The sequence below is a fragment of the Trachemys scripta genome, chromosome 10 (assembly GCF_013100865.1).
Source record: "Trachemys scripta elegans isolate TJP31775 chromosome 10, CAS_Tse_1.0, whole genome shotgun sequence".
NCBI classification, from domain to species: domain Eukaryota; kingdom Metazoa; phylum Chordata; order Testudines; family Emydidae; genus Trachemys; species Trachemys scripta.
Window position 1 is genome coordinate 35334533 of NC_048307.1, and position 17064 is coordinate 35351596.

At 51.9% G+C, this 17064-nt stretch overlaps 1 protein-coding gene across 3 annotated transcripts in view; it reads left to right on the forward strand.

Annotated features, from left to right (window-relative positions):
* Positions 1–17064, forward strand: part of CAPN15 (calpain 15) — a 94637-nt gene that overhangs the window by 56156 nt on the left and 21417 nt on the right. For all 3 annotated transcript variants that reach the window (XM_034784176.1, XM_034784177.1, XM_034784178.1), the window contains one exon: positions 14522–16004. In XM_034784176.1, the coding sequence (XP_034640067.1) occupies positions 14522–16004 (1483 nt within the window). The remainder of the gene's footprint in view (positions 1–14521; positions 16005–17064) is intronic.

The window sequence follows — 17064 nt, forward strand, 5'->3', positions numbered from 1 at the left end:
CACAATCTTTAACGTGTCTCTCCTCTAACCACCTGTGCGGGAGGGCAGGGCTCTTGTCCCTCTTATACAGATGGGGAATCAGGCAGAGCGAGACTCAGTGATTTGCGCAAGGTCACACAGCAAGTCTGTGGCAGACTGTGGCAGAGCAAGGAATTGAACTCAGGTTTTAGACTCTCCTCACTGGGCATCTTTCCCATCTGCCCCACCCTCTATCATCTTACATCCAGGAGCACATGTGGGGTGGGTGACTTTCCCTTCATGTTAAGAAGAGAATTCTTCACCACAGGATTTTAAGCCCAGATTTTATATAATCTGTGACAAGACCAACTGTTAGCGCAGGATGGACTGCTGACTTTGCACACCTCCTTGAAATAATTTCTGGGCTGTCTTCATTCCTTTCATACCCCTAGAGATTGTACCAATTGCCCCAGATGGAGAACTGGGTAACCTTTTCACTTGTGAGTGAGCCTTTGAAGATTACAGTGTCTCGACATGTCTGTAACTGCACAGCTCACTGCTAGCCAAACCGGTTTCCTCCTGAAAGGTAATTGCTTCAGTGTCCTGAGATATTAAGACCAATTAAAGGCTAACGATGCACATCCTAGTTTTTCTCATCAGGCAGACCTTAAAAATTGAGATCCCGCTTTGATGATTTTATGGGAGAAATAATAAAGTCCTGGGTCTCCTCTGTGTTTAGCTGTTGGGTAGGAACATCAGAGGCTGTGCAGTATGCTAGAGCTACAGGGTACAGGGAGGTTGGAGAAGAGTCCCCTTTCTGGACACTTAAAACTTGGTGCCAGGCTTAGAACTCCAAGGGCTATATTTTCAGATACACTGTAACCTCTACTAGATCCTGCCCCCCTCCCTCCACCTGCAGTGCAGAGCTTAACTGGCTAGTAAGGGATTTCCTAACTTGGCCCCTCATTCTGGCCCTGGTGCAGAGGCCATAGCCGGAAAAAGGCAGTGTGGTTGAAACTCTGCTATCCTCTGTGTGTCACTGCCTGACAGAATGGGTACTGGGGGTGAAGTGAGAGACTGCTGCCTGGCAGTGCAACTTAGACCCTTGGGCTGCTCTGATTTGTGCCAGGGCAAGTGCTTGGTCACAGCTGAGGACTCACCCGCTAGTCTCTAGAATGGCACCTCCAGTTTTGATTGGCAATGTTTGTACCTGCAGTTTTGTGGATGCAAATAAGTCATCTTTAAACATTTGCTGTCACCAATCCAGGAGCTAGACATACAATCATAGAATATCAGGGTTGGAAGGGACCTCAGGAGGTCATCTAGTCCAACCCCCTGCTCAAAGCCACAGTAGCTGGATTTCAGAGTGGTAGCCGTGTTAGTCTGTATCAGCAAAAAGAACGAAGAGTACTTGTGGCACCTTAGAGACTAACACATTTATTTGAGCATAAGCTTTCGTGGGCTAAAACCCACTTCATCGGATGCATGCAGTGGAAAATACAATAAGAAGATATATATGCACAGAGAACATGAAAAAATGGGTGTTGCCATATTAACTATAACGAGCGTAATCAATTAAGGTGGGCTATTACCAGCAGGAGAAAAAAAACTTCATTTCGTTCCATGTTGCAGCAGAGTGCTTTCCAAAGCCCCCAGCTTTCCTGTTTGATCAGAAGAATGGCAAGTTAAAGGTGTAAGAAATGCTTTATGAAATACGTCAACTGATGTAAATTAGTGCCCAAAACACTGCAGTTTACCGTGCGTTCTCTGCATTATTTTGCTAGTGCCAAAGTATCCTGTAAAATAAACTCCCTGTTTTCTGAGTCTGTTTTTATTACAGGGTTCTCATTGATTGGGTTCTTATATTTTGACCAGAAACCTTTGCTTAAAAGTCACAGTCCTCTGTATCCTCCAGTTGGGTATATTTTGTGGGATTCCACAGTATACTTACTGATGTGTGTGCTACGATAGAGCTAGTAGAACTAACCCTACTAGGGCAGGAAGGCTGCTAAACTGAAGCTGTGGAGGGATTGATACACCATCTCGAGTTAGGCACTTCGTATCTGTTGTAGGCTGGTGTGTGTGTGTGTGTGTGTGTGTGTGTGACAGTGACATGAATGCATTAATGGTCCTCTTAACACCGCTGCCCCCTCTTATAGTTTGCCCTCCAATCATACACCTTTGCCCATTCTATAGCCGCAGAATTGGATTTCTTACACTTTTATATTTTGATGAATAACCCTCCTATTCCCATGTCCTTATTAAACTCTGCAAATACAGTCCTCATGCTTCAACTCATTCACAAGTTATTACCAGTGGAAAGTGCCATTTTCAGCACAAATGCTTCAATAAATGGCCCATAACTCTGAGTCTGCTGCATTCAGGGGAGTGAAACTTCTGGAAGGACGAGGGCCGGCTGGATGAGAGTTTGGCGTGAAGGACTAATGACCTGACCCCTGGTAAATTTCTTCCCCTTCTGAGTTGCTTTCTTGGGAGCTGGTGGCTGGTTTGGCCTAGGCTGACTCCAAAGAGTAGGCAGGCATTGGAGAAGGTATAAATTTATAATAAAGCTCTGGAGCACTCAATTAATATTTCAGGAACAAGAAGCTTTTATTTCATCAACAGGATCAACAAGAGGATGGATTTTTGTACCCCTCCCCCCTTTCTACTGGACCGAGGGAACCCAGGCATAGCCTAGGTTTGCAGTGGTTCAAACCGCAGCCCCATCCGTGCTTGTGGTTGGTGCGGCCACACACAGTGAGACTGCGGTTTCATGGACCAGGCGTTTTTCTTGCTCAACCTTTCAGCAGCATGGCTTTTGGCACATCTGCCCAGAGCATCTGCTTGTTGGGCGCAATTGTACCAATGCATGCTGGAGTCCTGCGGTGTCTGCTCCAGGGTACCCAGCACAGTGGCTTGAGCAGGGCAGGTTGGGACTGATGGGTAACTTCCAAACTCAAGGTGCTGTGCTGTAGGGTGGAGTAGAATCGGCCAGACTATTGGATCTGCAAAGTTTGTTGGCTTCCTGCATGGGTCAGGGAGCAGCTATTGTAAACAGTGGAGGACCTGAGTTAAACCTGGCTGCCCAGGGGTTACAAACAGTGCTTTAAAAACCCATGGGATAACGGAGGGTGTGCCCTGTGAGCTCAAGGCATTCTAGCCCCAATGGCTTTTCACCCGGTGTACACAGAATCTGTACCTCAATGGGCCTGAGTCTCTCTCCACCTGAGGGACAGGTAAATTACTATCCCTGTTTTGCATGGGGAAATCGAGGCACGTGCAAGCAGAGTGACTTGCCCAGGGTCACATAGGGGAGTCAGTAGCAGAGCTGGGAGCTGAACCCAGGACTTGTGATCTCCAGTCATTGGCTTTAGTGCCCTTTCCCTTACGAAGAAGTCTGTATGTTTCTAAAAGACCGTGGGGATTTACGCTCTATTAAATTCCTTTGCACAAGCACACTACTGCTTTAGAGGAAGGTGGAGCACTACTTGACTTGGCTGGTGGCTCAGGAGTCAACTCTAGGAGCTTCAAGTCCTGGAGTAGTTTCCAGGGGATGAGGATGGCTCAGGGCACGCTGCTGAGGCTGAGAGAGATTCAGTAGGATCTTGCTAGAAAGCCTGGTGCCTCCGTCCGTGGTGGATAAAGCAGAGCTGATCTCTGAAGTCAACAGAGATGTGGGGAAGTCTGAGTACAGTGAAGCCAAAGGGTAGCTGGAAATGCAGCTTGTGCAGAGGAAACTCTTCTGGCTCAAGGTGGGCGAGTCACCCATGTACGAAGCAACACTTGTGACATCACAATGGGTCTTCCTGGAGAAGCAGGATGGCATTGTTTGGCTGCTGATCTAGAAGACCGGCTCCTCTTGGGAAATGGGCTCCCTGCCTGGATCTAGCATGAACAGCTGTATTCAGGCAGCGGTGACTGGCTTCACAGCAAATCCCCAGCACAGCTGGGGGCACGGGTTAGGAGGTGAATTGGGTGCGGAGAGTGGAAAGGAAAAAGGAACAGCTCTCTTATTTCCATGTTGGGCAGCCCTGGCTGTCAGTGCCTACTTCTGGCAGGGGCGGCGTGGTTGGCTGTCTGGAACAGGCTTGGAAATGTTGGGATAATGGTCAGACTCTTCCTGCCTGTACTGTAATTTACCAGGATTTGATGAGGGTCCCTGCTTGGGTCCTGTCTCATTTAGACAGCTGTTCTTTTCTCATCGGGTGTTGGGGTCACGGCAGGAAGGGTGTAAAATACTTGCCAAACCATGTTTTGTGACATGCTAGTGGTGGGTGAACACTCTGGCATTTCACCCAGAAGACAGGAGGGTTAGCTCTGCATTAGATTATAAGCGATGTGAATTTGTTAATCTCAGTTTTGATGCCTGCACTTCAGCCTGACCTCAAGCCGCCTATTTCCAATCTTGGGTGCATATACAGCTCTGTCAATGCAGAATGGCTTGTTACCCAATTGACAGCATCTCCTGCTTTTACAATCATGGGGCATCTCTCACGAGAAGATACTGTCTCTTGGGCCTCCTGGGTGGAGCTTTTGTGAAACAGCCGTGGGGCCACGCTGAGATCCACGTGCTGCAGAGCAGTCCATGCTACCGTTGTGGAGCAATGTCTGAGATTGGAAATATCAGTGAATGCCGAAGGGTTGTTCTGGGGAGAGGGGAAGTGATTTGTTGCTAGAGGAAAATCAAGCCAGATAGCTTCTATAAAGAAGCTTAGTGCTTTCCTTGTGTTGTCAAGCAGGAGGATTTGGCTGGAATATATTGTGTATTAGAGAATTCTGAGTTTGCACCTTGTTAACAAGAACAATTGATTTTTCCACTAGAGAGAACTGAGACAACAAGTTTAAAGGCTTTAGATCTTTTGGAAGAATTTTCTGTAGAGAGAGGAACTGATTCTGGTGACCCTTGAGCAGCTGTAGATGGTGAATAACTCTGTGCCAGTCAATGCAGTCGCTCTGGGCTAGTACTGAGGTAATGGGGACCATTGTGTTTTCACTCTGATTCTTGGATCTCCTCTCTCTCATCACACTGTACCAAAACTCCTTTAACCTGCTAGCAGAGGGCACATCTAGATAGGGGGGACATGGCTAGCACCCTTCACCTGGGAGAAGCCAGTATGCATCTGCTCCATCTGGTGGCAGTGTGCCAGCCCCTAGCTTGCTCGTTTCCCTGCAAAGCAGCAGTGTAACGTAGTAGTCCCCTACCTCACCTTGTTTCTTGCTCTTTTTGATCCCTGCTCTAGTTAGACCTCCAGTCTTACTGTACTGTAAGTCCCCAGGAAGGGCCTTGTCATCTGCCCCTTGCCTGCTGGATGTTGTTACAGAATAGGGATGGCTCGGGCAGGGGTGGATGCTGCCCCTTCAAGAGAGTAAGAGTCCACTTCCCTCTCCCATCTGATCTGTTGTCCTCCTCTTTTTAGAGTAGATGAATGTACTGGGTTGGGTAGCAAGGGCTGGAAACAGCTGATGTACCAGCTGATCCCACACAGCCCTGCCAATGCCCCTCACTTCTGAGCTGCAGGGGGTGGGGACTGCTGTTCCAGGGCCCCCCCTCCCAATCCTGCCAGCGGCCGTCAGTACTATCCGGATGCTGCTATTCTAGTCCTGCACCAATCCCCCAACTCTGCCTCACTAGCAGCCCCCTGGCTTATTCCAGCCCTGGGCCTCCCTCACAAGCATGCCAAAGGTGGTGGTGGGCAAATATCCACTACCAGCTCAGCTGAGGCCACCAAACTCATCACAGCCGAGAGCTGGTCAGGCAGGATGGGAGCCCAGCACTCCAAAGGGGACTGGCTAGTGCTTTCCCCTCTGCATCATCTAGCCCGAGTCACATTGTCCCGTTTAGTTAAGGGACAGATCAACAGAGGAACAATTGTAGCTCTGTAATGGGCTCTCCTTTCTCTCCATCTGTCTCTCCTTATACTTCTGGGAATGCTCCAGACTGCCTCTTGCATGGGGAGGGGGTGGTGCTCAGCTGGAAAATTCCAACTGCAGCGGCCTTCTGACACATCCGTGCCCTTGGAAATGTTATCGGAAGGGAAGTCTCCCTGAGGCAATACCATGCAGTTTTCCCTCCAGTCCCATGTCCTGGAGCTTCCACAAGGAGCCTCTTGCCACTTGAGGCAGGTCCAGTCTCACGGTTCCTTTTCCTTTGCTGCTATGAATGCCCCACACTTTCTGCCGGGCCCCATCTGATCTGAGACTCGTATTCCTTTTGCTCTCTCCCCCGGCATTGCTTGAAATCGTCCCTTGTGAAGGCTCTAAACAGCAGCTCCCAGACCGTATTGGTTCATGAACTGCCTTCTTACAGCCGGACTGTGACGTGGATGGATGGAACTCGAGCTCACACACCCGCACCTGGCAGATTGGGAACTCGAGGTGGTGTAAAGCACTGCAGCAATTGAGTTTTCTAAGGCCTGCTCTACACTTAAAAATCGGACACCCTGAGCGCAGTGGTTAGGTCGCCGAACTCTCAGCATAGGGCAGCTAGAATTTTTCTGTCGACCTAGCGACCATCTCTCGGAGAGGTGAACTCACGCCATCGAGTGGAATCCCCTGTTGTCCAGTCCCAGCTTCTGGCAGTCAGAGGCTAGGGACACCCAGAGCATGGGGTTGCTAACAGCCATTGATGGACCTGTCCTCCATGCAAGTTGGGAAGTTGTGTGGTATAACTGAGTCAGCTCGGGGGTGTGACTCCCAAGCACCTTCGTACCAGTGTAAGTGCATTCACACGAGGGGGTTGTGTTGGTTAAGCTCTGCGGGTGTAGTTAAAGTGGTACAACTGTCTGGTGTAGGCCAGGCCTTTGTGTGTAGTTCAATGGTTCCCCAGCCGTCCCATGGGGCCTTTTGTGCATTCTCGGCTGTGCCACAGGACGTGGGCTGCACCTGCTCACGAGACCAGTGGCTGGAGTGCAGGGTTGCCAGGTGGCTGGTTTTTCTACTGCCTTGCCAGTTGCCAATGAAATGTGCTGGTTCCTCACCCTCCCCATTCCTTGCAAGCTGTGCATACACATGTCCACGCCAGTGGCCATGGAGCAATTTTGTAAGTGCCGTGTGCCGCTGTGCATGCTGGACCCTTGGTGCGCTGAAACCACAGCGGCTTGGGCTCCGGCTCCTCTCAGTGCCAGGGAAGCGGGGTGGGTAGACCTGAGGCTCACCAGCAGGGCGGGGTAAGGAGCAGGGACTGGGCTGTGGGAGGCAGGAATTCCTAGGAGGGGATGGTTTTGGGGGGGGCTCCCTCAAGGGCACGCTCCTGGGAGGGGTGGGTGTAGGAACTTCTGGGGGTCAGGCTGATTGGAGGGGCTGAGAGGAGAAGAGGAGGGTCAGGCTGGGGTGGGGGATGGGAACAGCAGCTGGTTTCTCTGTGACTTGGAGAGCAGGGTCAGCATCGAGGAGGACTGGTAGAGTGGGTCAGTGTGTGTACGGGCTGAATCAGAGACAGACAGGGTGGCCCAGGGCAGAGGCTCGTAATTAAGATCTTCTCCCTGCAAATTGCTGATGCCCTCAGCTCCCATTGGAAGCAGCTAGGCAGAGCATCCCCCGGTTTGTCTGTGATTTAGTGGAGCAGGAATCGGTTCATCTGATCCCCACCTCCCCAACTTAAGCAGCTCGGCTTTTGCAATGGGCACTGTGCTTCTGGGCAGTTCAGTCAGTATTACCTGATGCTACTGATGCCCATTCCCCATCCTTCTTGGCTCATATCATAAGAAAATGGGCATTGTCCACCTGGCTGATGAGAATTTGCTGGGGGCTGCCGGCATGGTGAATACACCATCAGTGAGATTTTAGATACATGTTTCTTTTTCTGAGCCAGGCCCCTGGTGATGAAGAGGGGAGTGGACTTGGCTGTAGTGTAAATATAAAGGGCATTGTTTTTTAATTGAGAGGACAGACCTGTTGAGTCCTGTGATTTAGATGGGAGGTCTGCATGGTGTGTGGGATCTGTTCAAATCTTTCCCTGCACCAGTGTCCACGTTCACAGAGGCTAGCAGGCTGTCGTTCTCCTTGGAGCAGTAATAATAATGTATTACAGTGCCAAAGGATCGCAAAGCACTTTGCCAAATGTATAGCAAAGGCTAATTCTGTCCACCACTGAAATGGAGCCAGCTCTGGGGTGAAACTTCGTGGCTGGTTAACACCCCACAGCAGTATTACACAATGATGTAAGGCAGGAAGGGAAGAATACCACCTTCAATCAAAACTGCAGCGGGAGACTTCAGGCACAAGAAGCAGAACCTGGGGTAACCCAGAGTGAAGTTTACTTAGGGCATCACGGGTTCTAGCCCTGTTCTTCCAAGAAGTTCCATAGACTCCTGTTCCTAGTTAGGGTCCCTGCATTTATATCCCACCCGTGTCCCCTATCACGCACAAGTCTGGTTTCAGTCCTGAACTCGTGTGGGAAAAGGGCGGTCTACTGATCATGAACCCCACTGGCTTTCCTTGAAGGTCTACCATCAATGTACAACCCTGCAGCACTTGAGGGGCACACCCCATACTCACCCAGGTGAAGAGCAAAGGTAAAAGTTCCTCTGGGCCTGCAGCGTGCTCGTGAGACGGGGATGTTTGTGGTTTAGCATCTCGGGTCTGGTAATGGCAGATGCTGACAGACGTGGGATGCTGCCCCATTTTGAGCACGGGAGCGTTGAGGTGCCTAATCTGTCCGTGGCCAGTATATGATGAGATCCATGCGGATTCCTTTTCTCCTTCCCCCCGCTTGACGGTCCCTGACTCTTGTTGTCTCAGCCAAGAGGATAGATACAGCAGCGCAGGCTTCTCCAGTGACATGCCGCAGCCCTGCTCCACAGCAGGGATGGGCTAATTCAGTCTCTGCAGCCCAGTCCATCTATGGCTTCTGTGCTGAACGTGGCACCAACTGCAGTGGCATGTTGATGGTGTGGCTGCAGCTGCCAGCTTCATTTATGTATGTAAGCTAACAGCTGTCAAGTGGTGGTAGCCTCTGGTTGCTATCAGCGCCCCTGGTTCATGTGATTGTGCTGAGCCATCGTGTGGCAAGGGGCTGCACTGAGACAAAGCTCATTCCACTGGTGAGCTGCAGCAGGTTTTGCACTTGATTGTTCCCAGGTGGCAGCTGCGTGTGTTAAGACACCCCCGTGTGTAGCACCGGGCAGTAAGGAGCCATTTAATTCCTTGGTGCTGCATGTTTTGGGTCTGGTTTGCTGAGCGGTGACTGATCTTTGTAAATCAAACGCCTCCAGGCTGGACATGGCAGGACAGGGAGAGCACAGACCGTTTGTTTGTCTCATTTGCTTCCCCCAGAGTTGAGAAGTGTCTGTGATATCAGGAAGCAGAGGGAGGTGGCCACAGGGCTGGCGGAACAACTGGATTTTCACATTCGTGTGTGTTTTACAGGAAGTCGGGGCTCCAAAGGGGCCCACCCATGCAGATCAGAGTATGAGATGAGGGTCTGTCAGTCAGTCACTCTGTCTGTCTGTCTGCATGCGCACACATATCTTAGGGCCAAGGACCATGTCTCCTCATGGGTTTGTACAGCCCCTACCACACTGTGGCCCTCGTCCTAATTGAGGCAGTTGGCCTCAGCTGCAGTACAGAGACTGGTAAGTAAGTGTGTGTGTTTGCAGGTGTGTATCTGTATGTGTAGAGCACACAGATGGAAATAGTGGGTAGCAATAGCTAGAGTGGACTCCAGTAAGCTGGAGACGTGCATGAGAGGCTGTTGATCATCTCGTGGTAGCTCAGAGCTGTATGACTCAAGGCAGAAGAAAGGAAAATCAATTTTTATATTTCACCTTGTTATGAAAGTTTCCCGAAATAACTCCAATAAACGCCTGGTAAAGTACAAACTATTAAAGAGCATGATGTGAACCAGAAAGAGATTTTGTGCGGGCTCTCAGAATTAATATGAGTCTCTGAGAAGGACTTTGTTTTGAAATATATATATTCAAGTATTCTCTTGGGGGGTTGAGGAAATCTAGTAGAAGAGATGGCAAAGATCACAGCGGCCCTTCTGGTGGGGGTGGGGGAGACATGCCCACTCTTGGTTACCTGGGCTTTCCACTTGGGAGTGTCGCTGTTAAGCGGTTGTTGGCTTGTCTTCCAGCGCTGGTGAGGACAGCCGTTTTCATTTGCATGTGGCCAGGAGGCTGTCTCTTTTCCCCACCTGTGTGGCTCTCAATACCCTATTGCATGGGTTTGTTGCCTCTAAGTGCTCAACTTGGGGCTGTGTTTTGGAAAGTGCAGCTGGCGCAGAAGGGGCTGGGCTGCTCGGGAATCAGGGTGCTGTGCCCGGGACACAATGGCCCTGCATTGGCTACTTGTAGAGATCTGGGCTGAGTTGAAGGTGTTTGTGCTAACTCCTAAAGCTCTGGGACTGCCTGGCTGAGGGTTGAGATCCCTCACTCCCCATGCTGCTCTGTTGCAGTTGAGATCAGTAGGAGTACTTGAACTGGAAGCCAGAGGCGCCTTGGCATAACAGAGAGGGAGCTGCTGGCTGTCATCCAGTGTGAGAGCCCCTCAGGTCTGGACCTTGCTCCTGCCCTGTTGCCCAGAGTAGCCTGAACTTGTCAGCCTTCAGAGCATGCTGCAAAGCTCTTCTTTCCAAGGGAGAAGTGCTGCAAGGAGGTGCTATTTAGCATCCTGGGGTGTAGCTTCCTTTGCTGTAGAATTGCTGGGTTTCTCTTTGCAAGCCTGATCTTGCAGTCAGACCTGCACAGGTGGACCCTTGTGCTGCACTGATCCCCAGTGGGGGGAAAGGGTTTGCCTCAATGGACATGATGGCAGGATCAGGGCTGTTTGCTGAGGGCCCATTGGGCTTGGGTGTCCTAGGGCGACCCCAATCTGGGGCGCTCTCCTGTGGCAGGCCATGGCATGGCATGGTCCAGCCATACAAGGAGCTCGGTCTCTCTCAATGGCCAATTCAAAAGCCTGCTTGTAGGCATAGTGTACATGCAATAACCCGAAAAACCCTTATGATGAAACCATTCCGTTAACCAGTCTGTCCCTCTCCTCTTTCTGCCTTTGGCTCTGGATCACCCTCCTGATTGCTCCCAGAATCGCTTCCTTCCCACAACTCTTCTTCCGTAGCCCCACGTCTGGCCTCCTTCCTACTTGGGACTCCTACCCCTGCTCAGGGGACATCCCTGCAGGACCACCCCGTGGGCCAGGGCTCAGCTTCCCACAGCCCTCTGCTCCAGCCTGTCGCAAGGGGGCTTCCTGCAATGTTCCACTCCCCCAGGGGTCCCTTGCCTGCAAGTCCACTTTCCAGCATCAATCAGGCTCAGCTTCCCTTACAGAGGCTGGTTCTTCCCCTTGTTCCTAGGGGCCTCTGCACAAGCTCTCCTGAAACTTTCCAGGGCACCCCCAGCTCTGGCCAGTCCTCACAAACAATGTTCTTCACCTTTCAGTCTTTGCGGTGGTTCCCTGGCCCAGCTCTCCTCTGCTGCTCCTGTGTCCTTCTCAGGCAGCTTTCTCCTGCTCTTTCTTGAGTTACCCCAGGTGCCTTCTCTTAATACCCATTTAGGAGGCAGCTGACCAGTCAGGTGTACGGGCCCCGCTCCCCCTTCAAGGGTCCCATCCTCTTGACACAGATTGGGATTTTTCTCTCTGTCTTTTCACAATTTTTCTGTTTAGATTTATAATTTTTCCAACCCTCAAATCCCTCCCGTAAATGAGGAAAGAGGCAGGAAGTTCCCATTTCAGCCTGATGTGCTGACCTTCGCTCATGCTCTGGGGTGTTGGCGCAGACCCTGCGTTTTCTGGCACCTGTTAGTAAGTGCTACAAGCTGGAAAGGACATTGCTACTCTGGTGGGTATACATCTGACCCTGCATCCCTGCTAGGGGAGATTGTGCGTTTCTCAGGCAGAAAACACTACTAGTGCAACGGTAAGGCAGAGAGCTTAATCTTCAAGCATACAGCTCCAAGTAAAGGCTTCCCCAGCATTGAGGGAACAGCCAGCTTCGCATAGGCTCAACGTTTTACCAAATGTTTCTGTACTAAAAGATCCAACAAAATCTAAGCTCACTAGCTGTGTGTCCATCACTTTTGTTTCCTTTTCCAATAAAAAGTGGTTTGGGTTTGTTTTTTGCCCGGTTAGGATTTAAAGCTTCCCTTGAAGTGTTACATTGCAAACCTTGTAGCAGTTTCCCTGTGCTACTAGAAAGAGTCTGGGACCAGAAGTGAAACTGGCTAGTGCCACAGTTGAGTAGTGGGAACAAAGCAAATATTCACCATTCAGGGTGAGATGTAGATTAGATTTTTAAAATGTGTTCAAGTTTTAATAAGCGACATTGTTATGAATTACCCAGGTAAGTACATTTGTTTCTTTTAAAAGCCTGATTTTTTAACCAGAGTGTCTCTTTCTTCCCCTTGCATATCTGTCTTACAACAGGGGCTTCTGTTACATGATCATTGTGTCTGCCTGTAAACAGGGCTGGTGCAAGGATATTTTGCACCTTAAGTGAAACTTCCACCTTGCGCTCTCCCTCCCCCTCCGGAGCATCGCTTATTATAAATTTTCAAAAATGAATACAGTGGAGTAACATCTTATGCGGGGGTTAGGTTCTAAGGTCAGCGCATAAGAGGAAAATCGTGTATAATGAAAATTTCCATAAACTACAGTACACACAGTATACATAGTATACACTGTCTACACTAGAACGGGGTCCTCAACCTACAGCACACGTGCCAAAGGTGGCACGCGAGCTGATTTTTTTTTTTTTTTAATGGCAGGCTGCGGGTCCTGGCCACCGCTGAGCCTGCTGCCGGCCTGGGGTTCCGTTCACTCAGCTGCCAGCCGGGGTCCCAGCCGGCGGCTCCGCTCAGCCTCCTGCCATTCACTCAGGCCAGCAGGAAGCTGAGCAGGGCCAGTGGCCGAGACCCTTGCTGGCAAGGGGCCGGCAGCTGGAATCCCAGATCGTCAGCGGGCTGAGCAGGGCTGGCGGCCGGGACCCCAGACCGGCAGCAGGCTGAGCTGCTCAGCCTGCTGCCAATCTGGGGTTCCATCCGCTGGCTCCTGCCAGCCGGGGGCCCAGCCGTCGGCCCCACTCAGCCTGCTCAGCCCGCTGCCAGCCGGGGTCCCAGCCGCCAGATCCGCTCAGCCTCCTGGCGACCTGGGTGAACGGAACCCCAGGCCAGCAGGAGGCTGAGCGGGGCCAGTGGCCGGGACCCAGACTGGCAAGGGGCTGGCAGCCAGAACCGCAGATTGGCAGCGGGCTGAGTGGGGCCAGTGGCTGGGACCTCAGCCCGCTGCCAGCTGGGGTTCCAGCCGCCGGCTCTGCTCAGCCTCCTGCCGGCCTGCGTGAACAGAACCCCAGGCCGGCGGACGGAATCCTGGGTGAATGGAACCCCAGGCCATTCACCCAGGCTGGCAGGAGGCTGAGCGGGCTGAGCACGGCTGGGACCCCAGCTGGCAGGAGCCGGCCCACTGCTGGCCCTGCTCAGCCCGCTGCCAGCTGAGTGAACAGAACCCCAGGTCGGCAGCAGGCTCAGCGGCAGCCGGGACCTGCAGCCTGCCATTTAAAAAAAAATAATCGGCTTGCATGCCACCTTTGGCACGCATGCCGTAGGTTGAGGACCCCTGTTCTAGTGTATACTGTACTTTATGGTAATTTTCACTATACGCGATTTTCCTCTTACACGGTGACTTTAGAACCTAACCCCCATGTAAGTTGTGACTCCACTGTAGTGTAAAAAAATTTTTTTGGGCGCCCCTTTTTGGCAGCCCCAAATCTTGGCACCCTAGTCGGTCGTGTAGTTCACCTAGCGGTTACACCGGCCCTGTCTGTAAATAATCCAGATCTTCACTTAAGGTGAATGGGCACAGGTGCAGTTTAAACTAATCAAGAGTAAGCTGGAGAAAGGTGCTTTAGAAAAGCTGCTTGGAGGTGTGGTATTAACATACTTCTCAGCCTGTGCTCCGAGATGTGCCTATGCATTTCTCTACAGTTCTAAGCCAAAGCACTACTTCTGTGCAGTAGGGTCCAGAGTGCGATTGAATCTATGTTGTGTTGCCTGGTGTCATGTGATTACTCAGAGAACTGCCCAGGGAAGTTCTGCTGACACGTGAAATCTCGGCGTGAAAAGCAAGAGGGAAGGGAAGAAAGTAGGATCACTTCCAGGTCTTTGATGGATCCACTGAGAGCCTGGCATGCCCTTGTGGGGCGGGGGTGTTCCTCTGTCCGGGGAGGGACCACAGCCATTGCACAGCATTGGATGGCTGCCTTTCTGCTGCTCCTCAAGTCGTTTGGTAGGAAGCCAGCTTGGTGCTGTGGGCTTGTTGAAATGGGTTGTCAGTGCCAGAGAAACCAGTCCCTAGTATGCTGGACTCCTGTATATTCCCGTACTGTAAGCAAGGTCCCGTCTACGTAAGCACGTGAGCACCTTTCTAGCAGGAGCTATGTGTGTTTGCTACAGATGTGTGCACACATTCTCCCTGGCTAGTGCAGAGAGAGCATCCTAGTCCATCCCGCTACCAGAAGCCCATCTGATGGCAGCTGGTTCGAGGCTCCTTTGCACAGAGTTCTAGGCTCTCTTTGTTCCCCTCCCTATGCTGCAGGTTGGTAACGGTCTCTTCTCCTGTTCTCTTGCAGTCACACCCACTCTCCTGGTTCTATGGCTGCTGTGAGGGAGTGGTCCTGCACCCGCTGCACTTTTCTGAACCCAGTGGGCCAGCGCCAGTGCTCCATCTGTGAGGCCCCCCGCCAGAAGCCAGACCTCAACCACATCCTGCGGCTCAGTGTGGAGGAGCAGAAATGGCCGTGCGCCCGCTGCACCTTCAGGAACTTCCTGGGCAAGGAGGCCTGTGAGGTGTGCGGCTTCACACCGGAGCCTGGGCCTGGCAGCTCCCCGCTGCCCATCATCAATGGTGTCCTGCCCAAGCCCGCTGACCTGGTGGAGCCCAAGGGGATCGCCACTGAGGAGGCATGCAAGACGGAGATCAACAGCGAAGAGTCTGGGGGGAAGAGCCCCGATGAGGCGGAGCTGGAGGATGGCTGGGCCTGCCAGCGCTGCACTCTGCACAACACCCCCGTGGCCAACTCCTGCTCTGCTTGTGGGGGGCCACGCAAGCTCTCGCTACCCAAGATCCCCCCGGAGGCGCTGGTAGTCCCCGAAGTCATTGCCCCAGCAGGGTTCCATGTGGTCCCAGCTCCCCCGCAGCCCGGTGTTGCCATAGAAACTCTGGAAAGTGACCCTGTTGCCAGTCAGAGCCCGGCGATCATGGAGCAGGACGTTCAGAAGATGCCAACCTTCAGCCCCTTTTCCCCTGGCCTCCAGAACAACCCCGTGCCCAGGAGCCGCAGGGAGGTGCCACCCCAGCTGCAGCCACAGGTGCCTGACGCCTCTCAGCCCACATCTGGGCAGAAGGGGTCTCCGCAGGGCCAGGCCAGGGCACCTCCAGCTGCCCGCTTCCAGGAGCTGCTGTCCAACAAGCGGCTGAGCGTGCTGGAGGAGGAGATGGAGGTCAGCCCGTCCCACTGGCAGTGCAACACCTGTGCCCTGCTCAACTCGGCTGGGTCGAGCAAGTGTGAGGCCTGCAGTGCTCTGAAAGGCAGTGACACTATTGACCTGGCGGGGGACTCAGTGCGCTTCACCCCCTGCAGCCCTTCCAGCCCCGACTTCACCACCTGGGCCTGTTCCAAGTGCACCCTAAAGAACCCCACACTGGTGCAGAAGTGCAAAGCCTGTGGTTGCTCCAAACTGCATGGCTTCCAGGAACATGGGGCACAGGGCGAGCCTGCCCCCAAGTGCGTCGACTGCGGCTCCGACAAAGGGGGTTGCGCCTCTTGCGGCAGCAAGGCCCCATCGGCCCGGAAAATGGCCCGCCTCTTCCCTTCTCAGCTGCCCTTGGTACAGGACAGCCCGAGCCAGTGGTCTTGCCCTGCTTGTACCCTGCTCAACGAACTCAAGGCCAAGCACTGTGCAGCCTGCCACACCCCGCAGCTGTACATGATGCAGCGCAAGGGGGCCAAGCCGCTCAAGAGGCGGGAGAGCATGGATGCGGAGAAGCGGCGGCAGACGGACGAGGGGGAGGCCAAGGCCCTGTGGGAAAACATTGTGAGCTTCTGCCAGGAGGTGAGTGCTTGCCAGGCCCCTTAGTACCCCACAGCCTTACTCTGCTCTCTGTGCCTGTACTCCTCCGGGCACTCTGCATAGTGGGTGGGGAGAATGAGCTGGTTCTGGGCCATCGAGCCTGGCACCTCTCTGGCAAGCCCAGGAGGGTCTGCTCAATTTAACCTTCCCTTTAAGTTTCTAGCCCTTATGGTTGCAGAGGATACTTTCACAGAGTGACCCATTGCAATGCTGTCTGTCTGAGTCTGCAGAGAGCCCAAAACAATAGTTCTGAGATGTGTGCACTGCCCAGTTCTACTCAATGTGTGTTCACTCTGAAACCTAATGATGCTATAAAGGAACATTATTATTTATTATTTGTATTCTGGTACTGCCTAGGAGACCCAGCTGTGGACCAGGACCCCATTGTGCTAGGTGATGTACAAACAGAACAAAAATGGTTCTTTCCCCAGAGAACTTATAGTCCAAGAATAAAACAAGAGACAAAAAGGGTGAATGCAGACTGATAGCAATAATACCATCATTGCCAACCCCAAGAATTTAAAAATCTGTGACTTGGGGCCTAAAAAGTCATGATATTGACTTAAAAAACATGAGGTTTTAAAAATCATTCATTCGGAGCTCTTATTTGCTTTCTGACTTTTTAACTTTTAGGGTTCACGCTCTTAAGCTTCTGTTTGCAGCCAGGAAGGCTAGGCATTTCTTGATTTGGTTTTGTTTTTAAATGAAAGCTGCAATTCTGTTGTATTCATGTGACTCCCAGGTTTTAGGGCTTTAAGAAAAAACAACAACATGAGATTTGCCATAAGAATTGGCCATGTTGCAATGATTTGCTCTGATAGGATGCTTTGATGGCAACCTTCATTCATTGCTTCTACTAAATAAATCTCTAATCTCTCCTGCTTTCCTCACTGTAATGTAGGAGCACCTTATGGAGAAAGCATCCAGCTGATCTGGGCTAGTGGGAGGCACTTGCTAGTGGCAAGAACCTTGGACTGGGACTTGGGAAACATGGATGTCACTCCTGGCTCTGCCACTGGTTTGCTTGGTGACCTTGGGCAAG